The following is a 17,301-nucleotide window of genomic DNA, read 5'->3' on the forward strand; positions in this document are numbered from 1 at the left end:
TGAAATGAATATTTTTGAAAACAAATTCAACCCAGGATCTTTCCATCTATCTGTGTTGATTTCTCTTTTCCCATCTTCAATTTGCTCTTAGTCAGCCAATCTCTCCGGTCATTTTATCTTCAAATGATAATAAATCTAAGTTGTCCCAAGTTTATTTCTTCCCTTCCTTTGAAGATATCAGGGCACAGATTCACTTTCGAGCCTTTCAAGGTTTTTGTTTTAACTCTGTTGTCCATACAGATCGTTCTAATTCTAAATCACAAAATTATAGAATCTCAAGAGTTGGAAAGGACCTCAGAGGTCATTTCATCCAAACTGATCTTGACCAAGAATCTCCAAGAATGAAAATACCAGCAAATAGTGCTGAACTAAGTCAAGTTATGGAAGGGACTAAGTCTGGTTGACCTAATTTTGAGTGGTCAGTACCATTTGTTAAGTTGACTGGAAAACAGTGACCAAGATTGCCAGCTCTAGAGAGTGGCGGATTGTAGAAAAATGGGAAATTGGTTGTCCAGCTCTCCATGATCCAATTATACTGCGGTGGTTTGCCACTCATTTCATAGATGAGAAAACTGAAGCAAACAGGGTGAAATGACTTGCCCAGGATCACACAGCTCGTAGTATGAATCAATAGTGCAATGGCAGCCCCAGTTACTCTGCCCTGCTGAGCCCACCTTCAGAGGATTGTCTCTGTTTCTGTCACATTTTAGGAAGGACAAGCCAGGGTACCTCCAGAGGAGGTAAATGGTAAAGGATCAAAAGTAGACTGTACAGGAATTAAGTTGAAGGAACTGAGAAAGAAATAGGACCGGTAACTGTAAGATGCTGGGAGGCAGATTTTAGATTGATATTAGTAAAAAGCTTCCTACAAATAGACATGCTGCCTCCAGCGGGAGTGACTTCCCCATTTTTAGAAGTTCCCGAGGAGAATCTGAATGGCTCCATGCCATAATGTTGTATAATGGAGCCCTATTCAGGGAGGATAAACCAGTCCCTGAGCTCCTTCCCATCTTGGAGATTCTGAGTCTTTGAGCCTCATGTTATGGCCACCTAGCCTACAGTGCAGAGAAAGGCCAAAATCCAGACTCGTCACCAAGTGATGTAGTCTAACAGAACGGTTTTCAGATTACCACTCTGTTTGCTGAATTAGCTCCAGTTTTCTTCCTGCCGAAGCAGACCCACACCCTCCTTCATGATGTAACTCTGTTTTTCTCTTTAAATTTTCTACTAGTAAGAGTTCTCTCCCTTCATTTTCTCATGATTCCTCTGGAGGAACTGCTTCATGGCCTTACCCTTTGTTATTCTTGCTCTCTCTGGTCTATTGTAGGGTTTCATTCATTCGAATAAAGAGCAGGTGTTAAAGGTTTATTACCTGCCCGGAGTGCCTGAAGTCTTTGAGAGGAGTTTTCAGATTCAGATTGCCCACCTGGAACCAGAGACCCTCACTCTGAGGGGAGAAGGGATCTTTCCCCGGATCTCTCTGGATCTCCCTAGGAACATCAAAGGTACTCACCTGGGATTTTCTGGTGACTCTAAGTGAGGATGCAGAGCCTATTGATATGGTAAAGTGACTACACACAGGACCACAAGAGGAACAAAGAGTGGAACAGTTATGCATTAAATTCAACAATGAATGCTCAAATGTCCTCAAGGAAAGCCCCCCAAGAGCACACTTACCAGGCAGTTTGGGTCCCGGCTCCCCATGGGGATTTTCTACCACTACACCAAGATCAGCATCCCCCAAAAAAACTTGTCCTTGGATTTCTGACTAAGGCCTGGCTCCTCCCCTTCGTGCAACATTAGAAGAATCACAGTAGTGGCTCCCCATAAGTATAGGATTCAGAATCTGGCACTCAGAATCTGTGGGACCAAATAAATTTGCAGAAAACCTATCACTGGCCCAAGCTCCCTACTCACACTAGCTTGGCCCAGATGAAGCATGAAAGACCACCTGTAAAAAAGTAATCTCTTGTTTAGGTTTTTAGTTCTTCCTGCTCCCCCCATCCCATCACTCTTCCTACTCCTGACCTAGTATAAATCAGAGCTTTTCTGATCATGGAGGAAGCAAGCCAAGTAGTTTTGATCAAGGTTCTACCTCTGAAGTTATCACCAAGTACCTATTATGTGCTGGGCTCTGTACAGATCCAAGTTCAACTCTCTCCTCTCAACTACCCAAACCTCAATACATTCAGTCCATAAAATATTCCCAATCTGGACTCTCCCTTTCCTAAGGACAGTGATAGAACAAAAGTTCTCTTGCCTTTCTTCTCTTTTGAAGTCCACAGAAACCAATTTCCATCCCTCTACAGATCTTCCCCACTTCACCAGTTTTTTTTTTTTTTCCCTGCCATGACATGGAATCTGACTGGCCACTTGTCATAGACTTCTACCTCTTGATGTTAACATAAACAGGAGCATATCTCAAATATATTTAAATTTCTAGAGCAAGATTATGGCTACTTCCAATCCATGTACCAGGGAGGAAAATTCTGTCAAAACAAACAAACAAAACAAACACAAAAAAGCCTACAAAAATAGACTGGACAACATATAAAATAACTGGATTGGCTATTTACACTTCCCACATTAACTGAATCATTACTCACTTTGTTTTGGCTTCAAAGACTTAGCTGTACAGCCACCTTGTTTAAATGAAATGAGAAGGACCAGGAGATCATTGTATACTTCAACAACAATATTATATGAAGATCACTTCTGATGGAGGTGGCCATTTTCCTTTTCTAGCAATTTTAGTTGTAAACCCAATTCGTTGGCCCTCTCTTTCTCTATTTTATGCAGGTAGGCCTGTAGAGATATAAAACTTCCCCTAATTACTGCTTTGGCTGTATCCCACACATTTTGGTATGATGTCTCATTATTGTCATTTTCTTGGGTGAAGTTATTAATTATGTCTATGATTTGCTGTTTTACCCAATCATTCTTTAGTATAAGATTATTTAGTTTCCAATTATTTTTTGGTCTATTTTCCCCTGGCTTTTTATTAAATGTTATTTTGATTGCATTATGGTCTGAAAAGGATGCATTTACTATTTCTGCCTTACTGCATTTGATTTTGAGGTTTTTATGCCCTAGTATATGATCAATTTTTGTATAGGTTCCATGAACTTCTGAGAAGAAAGTATATTCCTTTCTGTCTCCATTTAGCTTTCGCCAAAGATCTATCATATCAAACTTTTCTAGTATTCTATTTACCTCTTTGACTTCTTTCTTATTTATTTTGTGGTTTGATTTATCTAATTCTGAGAGTGCAAGGTTGAGATCTCCCACTATTATAGTTTTGCTATCTATTTCCTCTTGCAGCTCTCTTAATTTCTCTTTTAAGAATTTAGATGCTGCACCACTTGGTGCATACATGTTTAATATTGATACTGCTTCACTATTGATGCTTCCCTTTAGCAGGATATAATGCCCTTCCTTATCTCTTTTAATTAGATCAATTTTTGTTTTTGCTTGATCTGAGATGAGGATGGGAGGTGGCCATTTTCAACAATGAGATGAACCAAATCAGTTCCAATAGAGCAGTAATGAACTGAACCAGCTACACCCAGCGAAAGAACTTTGGGAGATGACTGAACCACTACATAGAATTCCCAATCCCTCTAATTTTATCTGCCTGCATTTTTGATTTCCTTCACAGGCTAATTGTACACTATTTCAAAGTCCGATTCTGTTTGTACAGCAAAACAACTTTTTGGACATGTATACATGCATTTAATTTATACTTTAACATATTGAACATGTATTGGTCAACCTGCCATCTTGGGTGGGGGGAAGAAGGGGAAAAATTGGAACAAAAGATTTGGAAATTGTCAATGTTGTAAAATTACCCATGCATATATCTGGTAAATAAAAACTATTTTTAAATTTTTTAATAAAATTAAATTAAAATTTAAAAAAAATTTTATAAGCATTACTTAGTAAATTTAAACAGTTCCACCATCATGATATCTCTAGGTACATTTAATAGGGGTCCTTAATCATTTATTATATAATGGGTCCCTTTGGTAGTTTGGAAACCTCAGAATCATGTTTTTAACTTCATAAAATACTTTGAATTATAAAAGAAACCAATTATTTTAAAATAGTCTTTAGACAGAAAGACCATGATCACTTTTGATGTAGTAATGGATCTAGTAATTGTAGGAATTTTGAAGCAGTGATAAATATAAACTTTATTTCTAAATATGTGCACCTATAATGTAATCTGAAAGTAGCTGTGATTTCCCAAATGTAAATTTCAGTGAAAAGTTTGTAAAAATAAAGATGTCATTTTTTTTGCAACCAAGTTCATGGACTCTATAACATACCCAGCCCTTGATTAAGAGCCCCCGATTTAGAGTTTCACATTCCATTTCAGATTTCAAATAATACTGCCAGGGAAGGTGAGAAAGAAAGTTCATCTTCCTCTCATCTACCTATGAGAGGCAGTACTGGGGCACAATGCACACTCCTCCCTGACTCTGCTTTTTCTGATCTCTCTGTAACTGCCAACAGGAAATGAAAAATATGAGGAATTCTTGAGAGAAGCCAGAAGAAATTTAGGGAAGGATAGCAGCAAGGATGAGCTGTCCATCTACCCAGACCCTGTGACCGAGACCACATCTGAGGAGGATTGCTTGGCCAGCCATGTGAGCACAGCTGCTCCCTATGCAGAACATCTGTGTGTGTGACATGCATGGGCATCCACTCACATCCACACACTGTGCAGTGCTCACTCCCATGAGCTGCCTCAGAACAGAACCGCACAATGCTGTGTAACCTTAATGGACTGTCTAAATGCTAGCTGCTAGAGTTTCATTTGTGCCTAGGGCACAGGATTAAGGACTGAGGTGGTCATGTCACTGGACAGGGGACTCCCAGATGAGAAAATTCCCTCTGCCAAAGTGGATCAGCCCCTTCTCTGCAGCATACAGTTTTGGAGAGTAATCTAGAGCAGAGGGTGAGGCAGTTTGCCCAGTCTGTGTAAGAGGCAAGATTTGAACCGAGATCTTGTTGACTCCAATGTTAGCTCTCCATCTAGTACCCCGGTGCTGTCTTAATCTAACATGTTTAGAAAGATTGAAGTAATCTTCCTATAAATATAACAAATTGCTAAAATTATAAAAAGTATGTTTGTGCATATGTTCACAAGGAACATAACTAATGATATTACTCCCAAGGTAGGCCCAGAATTCCAACTGGGGCAAGAGAAATCCATTTATAATTCTGGAATTTTCTAAGAGTGAATAAGATAAATCAGGGAAACCTTTTTGAATTTCTCAGAGAAAGTATAAAAACAACTGTCACTCAATATCAACATTAGTGTTGTTTCCGATAACAAATGAACAGAGAATTAAAACTTCCAACAGTCTGTTGACATTCCAAGACTTCCCCAGAATGAACACCTCGTCTCTAAAGGTCGGTTCCACTGCCAACATTTTCTCCCTCCTCCTTCTAGAAAACAATTGCAGAATTCTGGGATAAAGAGTAGTATCTGCCTCAAGCCTCTCGTTTTGTAGAAAACGAAATAAATCTGAAGCCCCAGAATCTCACGGGTGATTTATAAAAATAAGTTGAGCAGAATTCTATTGATAAAATTTATATAAGACATGGAACATTTTCATTCTCGATGCTCATTCTTCAGAATCCAGCTGTTCCAAAACCACAATCCTTGATGGTAATGATAGTCTTGGGATGTGTGGGACAACTAAGAATGCAGGAAAGTGACTTTTTCTTAGAGAAAAGGAGTAACTCAACATAGCATTCTCACTCACTCTGTTGTTTTTTGCGTTTTGGTTTTTTTGCAGTCTTTTTTTTTTTTTTTTCTTCTTGATTTGATTTTTCTTGTGCAGCAAGATACCTGTATAAATGTGTATACATATATTGGATTTAACATATATTGTAACATATTTAACATGTATTGGACTACCTGCCATCTAGGGAAAGGAGTATTTAGAACAGAAGGTTTTGCAAGGGTCAGTGTTGAAAAATTACCCATGCATATGCTTTGTCAATAAAAAGCTTTAATAAAAACACAAATGACCATTAAAAAAGAGAGAGAAGTGACTGTCTCTTGGTTTATATTGTTCCAGTTAGATGTCCAGATCCAGATGGAAGTTGAGCGGCTAATCATGAGGCAACATGCTTTAGATCAACAGAAACTACTCAATCTGGAAGAATCTTTCTTCAGTCATCGATCTCGCCGCAAATTACTCCAGTGAGTTGTCTCTCTGCTTATTGTTCTCAGACCGTCTAGAGGAGAGTGTATGAAACTTAAATATCAATGTATTCTCTTGAAGTAGAATCAGACAAAATTGGTCTCATGTCAAACACTATCTGGTGCCGAGTTAATGAGAGAAATTTTAAGCTCCGCTCCAAAGCCAGAGAGTTTGGTCAGTAAGTCAGCAAGCCTGCGCTGAGAGGGAGCTGTGGACCAGCCTAGCGGGTGTGGACAGGAGCATGGGAAGGCCTCATTAGGCGGCGATGGGGACAAATCTGGCAGCCTCCCTCCTGACCACAGTCCAGGTAGCTGTGCCTGGTTGGCCTTTGTAGGCCCAGGAGCACAGAAGCTAGGACCGATTCTCCGCCCCAGGTGCACTCCCACTGGAAGCAGTGTCCCCTGGGGAGCAGTGTCCCCTGGGGGCCTGACTCTGGGGGCCAGACCCGGGGGCCAGACTCGGGGGACCAGACTTGGGGGACCAGACCCAGGGGCCAGACTCGGGGGACCAGATCCGGGGGCCAGACTCGGGGGACCAGACTCGGGGGCCAGACCTGGGGGCCAGACTCGGGGGACCAGACTTGGGGACCAGACCCGGGAGCCAGACTCGGGGGACCAGACTCCGGGGACCAGATCTGGGGGCCAGACTCAGGGGACCAGACTCGGGGGACCAGACTCATGGGGCCAGACTCGGGGGACCAGACTCGGGGGACCAGATCTGGGGGACAGACTCGTGGGGTCAGATCCGGGGACCAGACCCGGGGACCAGACTCGTGGGGCCAGACTCATGGGACCAGACCCGGGGACCAGACTCGGGGGGTCAGACCTGGGGACCAGACTCAGGGGGTCAGACCCGGGGCCAGACCCGGGGGCCAGACTCGGGGGACCAATCTCGGGGGACCAGATCCGGGGACCAGACTGGGGGACCAGACCTAGGGGCCAGACCCGGGGGCCAGACTCGGGGGACCAGACTTGTGGGGCCAGACTCGGGGGACCAGATGCGGGGGCCAGACTCGGGGAACCAGACTCAGGGGACCAGACTCGGGGACCAGACTCAGGGGGTCAGACTTGGGGGACCAGACTCGGGGGACCAGATCCGGGGGCCAGACTCGGGGAACCAGACTCATGGGGCCAGACCCGGGGACCAGACTCAGGGGGTCAGACTTGGGGGACCAGACTCGGGGGACCAGATCCGGGGGCCAGACTCAGGGGCCAGACTCGGGGGACCAGACTCGGGGGACCAGACCCGGGAGCCAGACTCAGGGAACCAGACTCAGGGGACCAGATCTGGGGGCCAGACTTGTGGGGTCAGATCCGGGGACCAGACTCGTGGGGTCAGATCCGGGGACCAGACCCGGGGACCAGACTCGTGGGGTCAGACTTGGGGGACCAGACTCGGGGGACCAGATCCGGGGGCCAGACCCAGGGACCAGACCCGGGGACCAGACTCGTGGGGCCAGACTCGGGGGACCAGACGGGGGACCAGACCTAGGGACCAGACTCAGGGGCCAGACTCGGGGGACCAGACTCGGGGGACCAGACCCGGGAGCCAGACTCGGGGAACCAGACTCGGGGGACCAGACTCGGGGGACCAGACCCGGGGGCCAGACTCGGGGGGTCAGACCTGGGGACCAGACTCAGGGGGTCAGACCCGGGGCCAGACCTGGGGACCAGACTCAGGGGGTCAGACCCGGGGCCAAACCCGGGGGCCAGACTCGGGGGGTCAGACTCGGGGGACCAGACTCGGGGGACCAGATCCGGGGACCAGACTGGGGGACCAGACCTAGGGGCCAGACCCGGGGGACCAGACTTGTGGGGCCAGACTCGGGGGACCAGACTCGTGGGGTCAGATCCGGGGACCAGATCCGGGGGCCAGACTCGGGGAACCAGACTCAGGGGACCAGACTCGGGGACCAGACTCGGGGGGTCAGACTCAGGGGACCAGACTCGGGGGACCAGATCCGGGGGCCAGACTCGGGGAACCAGACTCATGGGGCCAGACCCGGGGACCAGACTTGGGGGGTCAGACTTGGGGGACCAGACTCAGGGGACCAGATCCGGGGGCCAGACTCGGGGAACCAGACTCAGGGGACCAGACTCAGGGGGCCAGACTCGAGGGACCAGACTCGGGGGACCAGACAGGGGACCAGACCTAGGGGCCAGACCCAGGGACCAGACCCGGGGACCAGACTCGTGGGGCCAGACTTGGGGGACCAGACGGGGGACCAGACCCGGAGGCCAGACTCGGGGGGTCAGACCTGGGGACCAGACTCAGGGGGTCAGACCCGAGGCCAGACCTGGGGACCAGACTCAGGGGGTCAGACCCGGGGCCAGACCCGGGGGCCAGACTCGGGGGGTCAGACTCGGGGGACCAGATCCGGGAACCAGACTGGGGGACCAGACCTAGGGGCCAGACCCAGGGGCCAGCCTCGGGGGACCAGACTTGTGGGGCCAGACTGGGGGACCAGACTCGGGGGACCAGATCCGGGGGCCAGACTCGTGGGGTCAGATCCGGGGACCAGACCCGGGGACCAGACTCGTGGGGTCAGACTTGGGGGACCAGACTCGGGGGACCAGATCCGGGGGCCAGATCCGGGGGCCAGACTCGGGGAACCAGACTCAGGGGACCAGACTCGGGGACCAGACTCGGGGGGTCAGACTCGGGGGACCAGACTCGGGGGACCAGATCCGGGGGCCAGACTCGGGGAACCAGACTCATGAGGCCAGACCCGGGGACCAGACTTGGGGGGTCAGACTTGGGGGACCAGACTCAGGGGACCAGATCCGGGGGCCAGACTCGGGGAACCAGACTCAGGGGACCAGACTCAGGGGGCCAGACTCGAGGGACCAGACTCGGGGGACCAGACAGGGGACCAGACCTAGGGGCCAGACCCAGGGACCAGACCCGGGGACCAGACTCGTGGGGCCAGACTTGGGGGACCAGACGGGGGACCAGACCCGGAGGCCAGACTCGGGGGGTCAGACCTGGGGACCAGACTCAGGGGGTCAGACCCGGGGCCAGACCTGGGGACCAGACTCAGGGGGTCAGACCCGGGGCCAGACCCGGGGGCCAGACTCGGGGGGTCAGACTCGGGGGACCAGATCCGGGGACCAGACTGGGGGACCAGACCTAGGGGCCAGACCCGGGGGCCAGCCTCGGGGGACCAGACTTGTGGGGCCAGACTCGGGGGACCAGACTCGGGGGACCAGATCCGGGGGCCAGACTCGTGGGGTCAGATCCGGGGACCAGACCCGGGGACCAGACTCGTGGGGTCAGACTTGGGGGACCAGACTCGGGGAACCAGACTCAGGGGACCAGACTCGGGGACCAGACTCGGGGGGTCAGACTTGGGGGACCAGACTCGGGGGACCAGATCCGGGGGCCAGACTTGGGGAACCAGACTCATGGGGCCAGACCCGGGGACCAGACTCGGGGGGTCAGACTTGGGGGACCAGACTCGGGGGACCAGATCCGGGGGCCAGACTCGGGGAACCAGACTCAGGGGACCAGACTCGGGGGGCCAGACTCGAGGGACCAGACTCGGGGGGCCAGACTCGAGGGACCAGACTCAGGGGACCAGACAGGGGACCAGACCTAGGGGCCAGACCCAGGGACCAGACCTAGGGACCAGACTCAGGGGCCAGACCCGGGAGCCAGACTCGGGGAACCAGACTCGGGGGACCAGACCCAGGAACCAGACCCGGGGACCAGACTCGTGGGGCCAGACTCGGGGGGGGGGGGGGGGGGGGGGGGGTGTCAGACTGGGGCACCATTATCATTCCCGTTTCAGGGCTCATCTTCCCGAGTACATCCTTGACTTTGGCTACATCATTCTCGGTAACGTCCGCAGCCACATAGTCAAAATCACCAACACCAGCAGCTTGCCCGTGTCTTTCCACATAGAAAAGAGCGCCCTTCAGGACTCGGGTAACGCCCCCAGGATGCCCCCATGCTCAGGCCTTCCCCCCAGAACCCCAGGCCTTTCCCCGCCCCATAGCCTTCCCCTCCCAGGGCTGATGAGGTGCTCTTGTCGCTCCCAATGTCGCTCCCAACAGGCTTCAGTGTACAGCTCGACCGCGTGAGGAATCTGCCCCATTGTGAAACGGAGACCTTCGAGGTGAGATGCGACCCGCAAGCGGCCAACGTGTCCGTGGGCAATAAGGAAGTGATCCTGCCTATCAAGGTGAGCTCCGCCCCAGGACCCGGCTCCGCCCCCCCATTTTCCTCCCCCCCCTCTCCCCGCCCCCGGCTTTGCCCCCCTCCCCCACTGGCCCCAACCTCCCCTGCAGGGCCTGCTGACACAGGCTTCGGCTCCCCACAGGTGATAGGCGGGCCGACCCTGCAGATCTGCATCCGGGCCAAGGTGACCATCCCGGCTCTCTCCTTATCCCACGACAAGCTGGAGTTCGGCACCATCCAGTGCGGGCAGTGCCAGGTGGCCTCGTTCCAGCTGTACAACGAGCTGTCCGTCCCCTGCGACTGGTCTATCTCCAACCTGAAGCAGACCTCCAAGGTGACCATGGAGCAAACCCAAGTCCGCCTCCGGCGCCGGGGCCGAGTCCTCCCGCCACGGGGGGCGCAGTCTTGGTCTCCTGTAGCTGAGGGGACGGGGAAGGGCCCCGGAACTGGAATATAGACTGAGTGGACAAGTCCTCCGAGAAATCGTGACTGCCAGCCCTGGGTAGCCCTGAGTAGCCCTGGGAAGCTGGCGTCCGAGCCCTTACCGGCAGGGGGCGCCAGCACACTTACACTCTCATACTTGTGCGCCGCACGTGCACACACAGGTCCTCCAGGCCACACAGTGTGAAGGCGCATGCGCGTGTGTCCACGTGCTCGAGGTGTCCCGCCGGGGTGGGCTCACACACCTGGGTCTCGCTTGGCTGAGAGCCATGGTCAGGCTCATTCTAGAGGAAGAAACGGGGGCAGATGAGGGGAGGTTTGGCGTGGGGAGGGCTGCCCGGCGTCTCAGGCAGGACTGGAACTCGGATCTGCCCAACTCCAGGCGGCCGTTCCGCTCGCTAGGAAAGTCTGGAGCCGGGAGCCAGGGAGGAAGGGAGCCTGGCAGGGAGGAGCAGCGGGGAAGTGATCCGAAGACTCGTTTGGGCGTAATATGAGTCTGAAAATTAAACTTTAAAAAGGTTCAGTCCATAAGCTTGGTTCAGCGCGCCCTGTGGGGGGCGCTGTCCGAGGTTCTGCAGCCTGGGGCCATTAGCAGGAAGAGTACCTGGCGTCTCCTTGGGTGGGAAGCACTAGCGAGGGGAGAAATGGCGGGGGGTTCCGGAGATTCTGGGCCCATGAGTCAGTGTTGGCACAGTGAAATGGGAGCAGGAGAAGTGGAATTAAAAGGATTCCCGTGGATTCAGCTGCCAGCAGCGGCCTGAGGGGAGCCCCGCCCCCACCCCGGGGCAGCGCCAGTGTAGGCCTGGGCTCAGAGCAGAGCGCAGGGAGAGGAGGGGAGACTGGGGACTAAGGGCCGAGGTCACCGGGAGCACAGCCCGAGGAGGGAGGGGAGGAGGCCCTGGGGGCCGTTCCTCTGAAGAAATGGGAGTAAGCAATGAAGAAGACGAAACACCAGGAGAAGGGCGCCACCCATGGTCCTGAAGCGGGGAGCAAAGGGGGAGGGAGGGAGGCGCCAGGGCCCCATCTGAAGCCACAAGCACTGCGGTGCATTTCAGGTCCTCGGTCCTTCCACTAAGACACAGACCGTGGACTTTTTCCCGGGAGCTCGTGCTTGACTCACTCTCGGGCTTCCAGCCCCATTTGCTGTCTGGAGAACCATCCCCTAGCCTTACCCAGCCGCGGGAAGGCTGGGTCTGTTCACGAAAACGCCTCCCTCTCTGTTCTTCCAACGCCAGCTGGACAAGCGCATGCCGAAGTACCTGCGGAAGAAGCTCCAGGCAGAACTGAAGCCGAAGCTCCAAGCCTTCGAAGTCATGCCCATGTCCGGAGTCCTGGAGCCCGGAGAGCGCACCAACGTGCAGATCAAATTCATGCCGTCGGAAGAGGTAAATCCCGCGTGCCCGTGGGGGCTTCAGCAGGGCTAGTCTCACTCACCGAGATCCCGGCCGAGAGAGGCTCGGGTCTCCAGGGAGCTGACGTCCGACATCTGGGATCTACCGGGTAAAGCTCCCGCTGCTTCCTCTTGCGTTCGGAGTCACCGCCACTCTGAACAGGCCTAAGGGCAGCCTGCTGGGGGGGGGGGGGCTCAGAGGTCACCTCACAGTTACGGCATCCCTGTGGATGGCCGGGGTGAAGCAATGCGTGTTACTGTCCTTGGATCCTTTCAGTCCTCCCCCCCCCCCCCCCCCCCCCCCCCGGGTTTCTCGGGCAGCCGCAGTGGCTTTTTCCTTTTCCTTCTCCAGCTCATCTGACAAAGAACCTGAGGCAAACAAGGTTAAGTGACTGGCCCAGGGCACGCAGCTAGAAGTACCTGAGGCAGACTCCAGGCCCGCGGTGCCACCCGGTGCCCAAGATTCATAAAAGATCATGGGAGTGGGAGGGTCCCGGAAGATAAATTGCCTCACCCAGGTCCACCCCGCCCCCCTATCCGAGAGAGCAAAAGAATTGAGAGGAGTTCCCAGGCTGTAAATGAGATCCTGGCATCGCTCCAGGATACTTAACGCTAAATCACAAGAGAAGCTACACGAGTCCTGGGACTAGTAGTTAAAAGAGCTAAAGAGATCCTTTGTGGAGGGAGAGCGAACAAGCCGGCAGAGAAGCTCAGGGCTCCCCAGAGCGAGCCTCCGGGAACACCAGCCATGAGCCTGCAGCCTGCCTCAGCGGGAAGGGTTCCAGGCAGCAGACCCCCTCAGCCGTGGACACGCCCTGCACCTGGGCCCTGCGCCTGGGCCCTGCGCCTGGGCCCTGCGCCTGGGCCTGGGCCCTGCGCCTGGGCCCTGCGCCTGGGCCCTGCGCCTGGGCCCTGCGCCTGGGCCCTGCGCCTGGGCCCTGCGCCTGGGCCCTCCGCCTGGGCCCTCCGCCTGGGCCCTGCGCCTGGGCCCTGCGCCTGGGCCCTCCGCCTGGGCCCTGCGCCTGGGCCCTGCGCCTGGGCCCTCCGCCTGGGCCTGGGCCCTGCGCCTGGGCCCTGCGCCTGGGCCCTCCTCCTGGGCCCTCCGCCTGGGCCCTGCGCCTGGCCCCTCCGCCTGGGCCCTGCGCCTGGGCCCTGCGCCTGGGCCCTGCGCCTGGGCCTGGGCCCTGCGCCTGGGCCCTGCGCCTGGGCCCTCCGCCTGGGCCCTGCGCCTGGGCCCTGCGCCTGGGCCCTCCGCCTGGGCCTGGGCCCTGCGCCTGGGCCCTGCGCCTGGGCCCTCCTCCTGGGCCCTCCGCCTGGGCCCTGCGCCTGGCCCCTCCGCCTGGGCCCTGCGCCTGGGCCCTGCGCCTGGGCTCTCCGCCTGGGCCCTCCGCCTGGGCCTGGGCCCTGCGCCTGGGCCCTGCGCCTGGGCCCTCCGCCTGGGCCTGGGCCCTGCGCCTGGGCCCTGCGCCTGGGCCCTCTGCCTGGGCCCTGCGCCTGGGCCCTCCGCCTGGGCCCTGCGCCTGGGCCCTGCGCCTGGGCTCTCCGCCTGGGCCCTCCGCCTGGCCGCCCGGGGCTCCTTGGGTGGCCGTCTCCCCCTGCTGAGCAGTGACCCGGCAGAGGGGGCGCTCCTGTGGGTGGTAACGAAGACATCGTTCTGGTCATTTGTTCTGTTACCACCTGAGCATCTTTGGCTTTAAACCCATGTATTCCCTGATAGTTGGGAAAAGAAAGCCATCGATGGCCAAGGGAAGAGGCGGACGAGCTAGGCCTTTGGGTGGATAATGGCGCACAGTATGTACTGAAACTGGACTGGGCGTCCCCCATGGGGCAGTGTACCCCGAGGGCTGCTCACTCCACCCAACTCTCTCCTCCCTTTTAAAACTTCTTCAAAGAGCTTTTTCTTCAATAATTCCGCTGGGTCCTGCCATCTCTAGTCTGGGAGCTGTTCTCATAGGTCACCAATGGCCTAAACACGGGTCTCTCTGTCCTCGGGGTCCTCAGCCCCCGTTTAGCTTTGATGTGCCCCTGGCCGCCTGGGTACACTCCCCGTGCTCCTGACTGCCGCCCTTTGTTGCCTCCTCATTCTCTTCCAGGACTCTCTCTGCTTTTTTTTTTCTTTTCTTCTCTTTCACTCAGTAGTCTCATTCACTCTTAGTTGCTTGACCTACCACCTTTATGCAAATGCCTCCCAAATCTATGTACCATAGATCGCCAATGGCTTTGGATCCAGCCTGGGGTTTTGGAGGGTGATCAGTTAGACCAATATGACTCAAATCCCCCCACAGTGTATTCTCTACAAATAGACGAAGAATCGTAAGTCAAATAGCAAAGCCTTTAATTAAAACAGAAATGCAAAATTGTGTATGCATTTAATTAGGTCCATCAATATGTTTCAGCAAATCACCTATAAATTCTAGTCCTAATTGTCTGGGTCACAGAATAATTAAGTGACTTTCCCATCCTATAACGTAAGTGTCCAGAGTAGGACTTGAATCCAGAGCTTCTGATCCCAAGGCCAACCTTCTGTCTTCTGCAGGTTGCTACTCAAACTAAGGTAGATAGCTAGTGAGAATCCTCCTACACACACATACAATGGTAGAGATACCTTAAGGAGTCCCAGAGGGCTGGTGGATGAAGGAATACCTCCATTTTCTCCTTCCCATTCTTAGAATTCTGCCCTGGCTGGACCCCAGCCATCTGCCTTGCCTCCTGCTGCTCCATCACCCCGGAGCTGTCACTTGTTCATCCTCCCACGCCACCTCTCAAGTCACAGAATTTTGCCTGGCTGGCTCCCTTACCCAGAATGCTTTCACGTAGTTTAAAATGATGCTAAATGACAAAAAGGGTAGTTTGGTTTTTTTTTTTATATTACTACTAGGCATATACCCCCAGAAGACCACAGAGAGAAAGAAAGGTTTCATGTACATCAGAATAATTCTGTCAGCACTTTTCACAGTAGCCAAGAACTGGAAACAAAGTAGATGGCCATCACCTGGGGATTCGTTATATAAATTTCGGCCTCTGAATATAATTGTTTCGTTAAGTCGAACGGAAAGACTTATATGAACTGTTTCAAAGGGAAGTAAGCGGAAGTAGGACTCAGTATACACAGTAATGCTGAATGCCTTGTAATTATCATGACCAAGCATGGCTCTGAAGAGTTGCAAAAATGGAGGCTGATATCATGGTTAATTTTGCTGAAGTGTGTGTGTGTGTGTGTGTGTGTGTGTGTGTGTGTGTGTGTGTGTGCACCTGAGTGTGAATTCTTCCACAACAATTTCATTTGAAAAGTTTTCTGCCATAACAATGACAGACCAATTCAAAGTATCAGATTCTGGCTTCCTGCAGCCGGAAGCGGAAGGGCATCTTAAAGACTCTCCCTTTGATTGGGATGTTGTGTCTCTGTCCTTTTCTCTCCTCAGAAACTGTACACCCAGAACCTGATCATCAACATTGCCCACAGCAACCAGAAGCTGCCTTTCCTCGTCCAAGGCAATGGCCTGGAGCCCCGCCTAGAATTTAACCCCTCCGTTCTGGAGTTGGGGCCTCTGCTGCCTTTTGCTAGTGGTGATGAGGCGGAGGTCATCGTGAAGAATCCATGCAATTTTCCCATCGAGTTTTACTCTCTGGAATTTGATCAGGAATATCTTTTAGAAGAGAAGGTGAGAGGTCATTTCCAGGCTGGTTGGGAATCCATCTCCTCCATATCTTCCACCTGAGGCTAAAACACTGGCACTTGGGAAGGGGACCAAAAGCATCTTGTGGGCATTGAGATTTAAATAAATACTTGACCTCCTCTAGATTTCAGAGAGCAAATACAGCAAGGAAGAAAATCCTAATTATCAACTTTAAAAAATCTATCTAGAAACTTCTTTCAAACCATTTAGGGCAATCCATGCAATCAATGAATCTTCACCAAAACCCCTGGAAGAGCCAATCTAAAGAGAAGAGAAGAGAGTGTAGGAGAGAACTTTGTGAATGCACATGTCTAGAGAGGATGGGGGTGAGGGGGATGGGGATGGGGATGAGAGGAAAAGAAACAAAAATAGGAGAGGCGAGGACATCTGGCTTTAGAGAAACCCAGGAAGAAAGTGTCAAGTGCCTAATTCCCCACCTTTACAAGAATACCACCTGAATGTTCCCAAATTGGGCATCAGGCCAGAACTTCTGAGTCACCCCGGTCTAAATCCCCAGGTTCCTAACAAATAGCTCCTGCCAGGAATGCTGCATCTGCCCCAGGCCCCTCAGTAAGGTCCCCCATCTGGGGTGGCGAGCCCCATGCTGACCCCCGGACACCCATGCTGCTTCAAGAACCCCCTCCCCATCTCACTCCCACAGAGCTTCCCTGCCCTGCCTCTCATGCCATTCTGCAAATTTACTCCTCACTACCTTCTGATCTCTCCAGCTATTTTAGAAAAATGAATATGGGGTAGCTAGGGGGCGCAGTGGATAGAGCACCAGCTCTGAAGTCAGGAGGACCTGAGTTCCAGTCTAGCTTCAGACACAACACTTCCTACTGTGTGACCCTGGGCAAGTCATTTAACCTGATTACCTCAGCCAAAAAAAAAAAAAAAAAAAAGATATGAAACACTGGATCTTGAAGGGAAGAGAAACAAGGGCTCCATTTTACCCCCAAAACCTTCAAGTTCTTCCAGGATTTGGGAATCCTGCCTGCCTTGAAACCCTGAGCACTTTAGGGGGAAAAGCCAGGATGTGGTCCCAGAGAGGAGGGATCAGAGGACCAAGGAAAGCCTCCATGTTAAACCACTGCCAAGTAGATGCGGTGGGCAGAAGCCAAGCTCTACTTTCCTCCCTGTTGCACAGATCCTCCGAAACCTCAAAGGTTATGACGCCACCAACACTCTGCTCCTGCCACCCCGTGGCCCTGGGGAAAAGCTGCCCCCCGAAGTGACAGAGTACTACAAGGAGCTCATGCGGCTGCGGGAAGAGCAGAAGAGCAAGCCCACCGAATACCTGGGCCAAGAAAACGGTGAGAGGCGGGGGCCTGGGCAGGGAAGCCCCCCTTCTGAGCCCGGCACAATGGCGGCAGGGATTGTGGAGCCGCTCACCCCC

The 17,301-nt window shown here is 53.1% G+C and overlaps 1 protein-coding gene across 1 annotated transcript in view; it reads left to right on the forward strand.

Annotated features, from left to right (window-relative positions):
• Window positions 1-17,301, forward strand: part of HYDIN (HYDIN axonemal central pair apparatus protein) — a 414,007-nt gene that overhangs the window by 277,949 nt on the left and 118,757 nt on the right. Inside the window, 9 exon segments of the mRNA XM_074285934.1 lie at window positions 1,328-1,505; window positions 4,516-4,649; window positions 6,093-6,217; window positions 10,009-10,145; window positions 10,274-10,401; window positions 10,540-10,731; window positions 12,074-12,223; window positions 15,651-15,890; window positions 17,053-17,218. Of these exon segments, the coding sequence (XP_074142035.1) occupies window positions 1,328-1,505; window positions 4,516-4,649; window positions 6,093-6,217; window positions 10,009-10,145; window positions 10,274-10,401; window positions 10,540-10,731; window positions 12,074-12,223; window positions 15,651-15,890; window positions 17,053-17,218 (1,450 nt within the window).

Source organism: Sminthopsis crassicaudata, chromosome 2, assembly GCF_048593235.1.
Source record: "Sminthopsis crassicaudata isolate SCR6 chromosome 2, ASM4859323v1, whole genome shotgun sequence".
In the NCBI taxonomy this organism is placed as follows: Eukaryota; Metazoa; Chordata; class Mammalia; order Dasyuromorphia; family Dasyuridae; genus Sminthopsis; species Sminthopsis crassicaudata.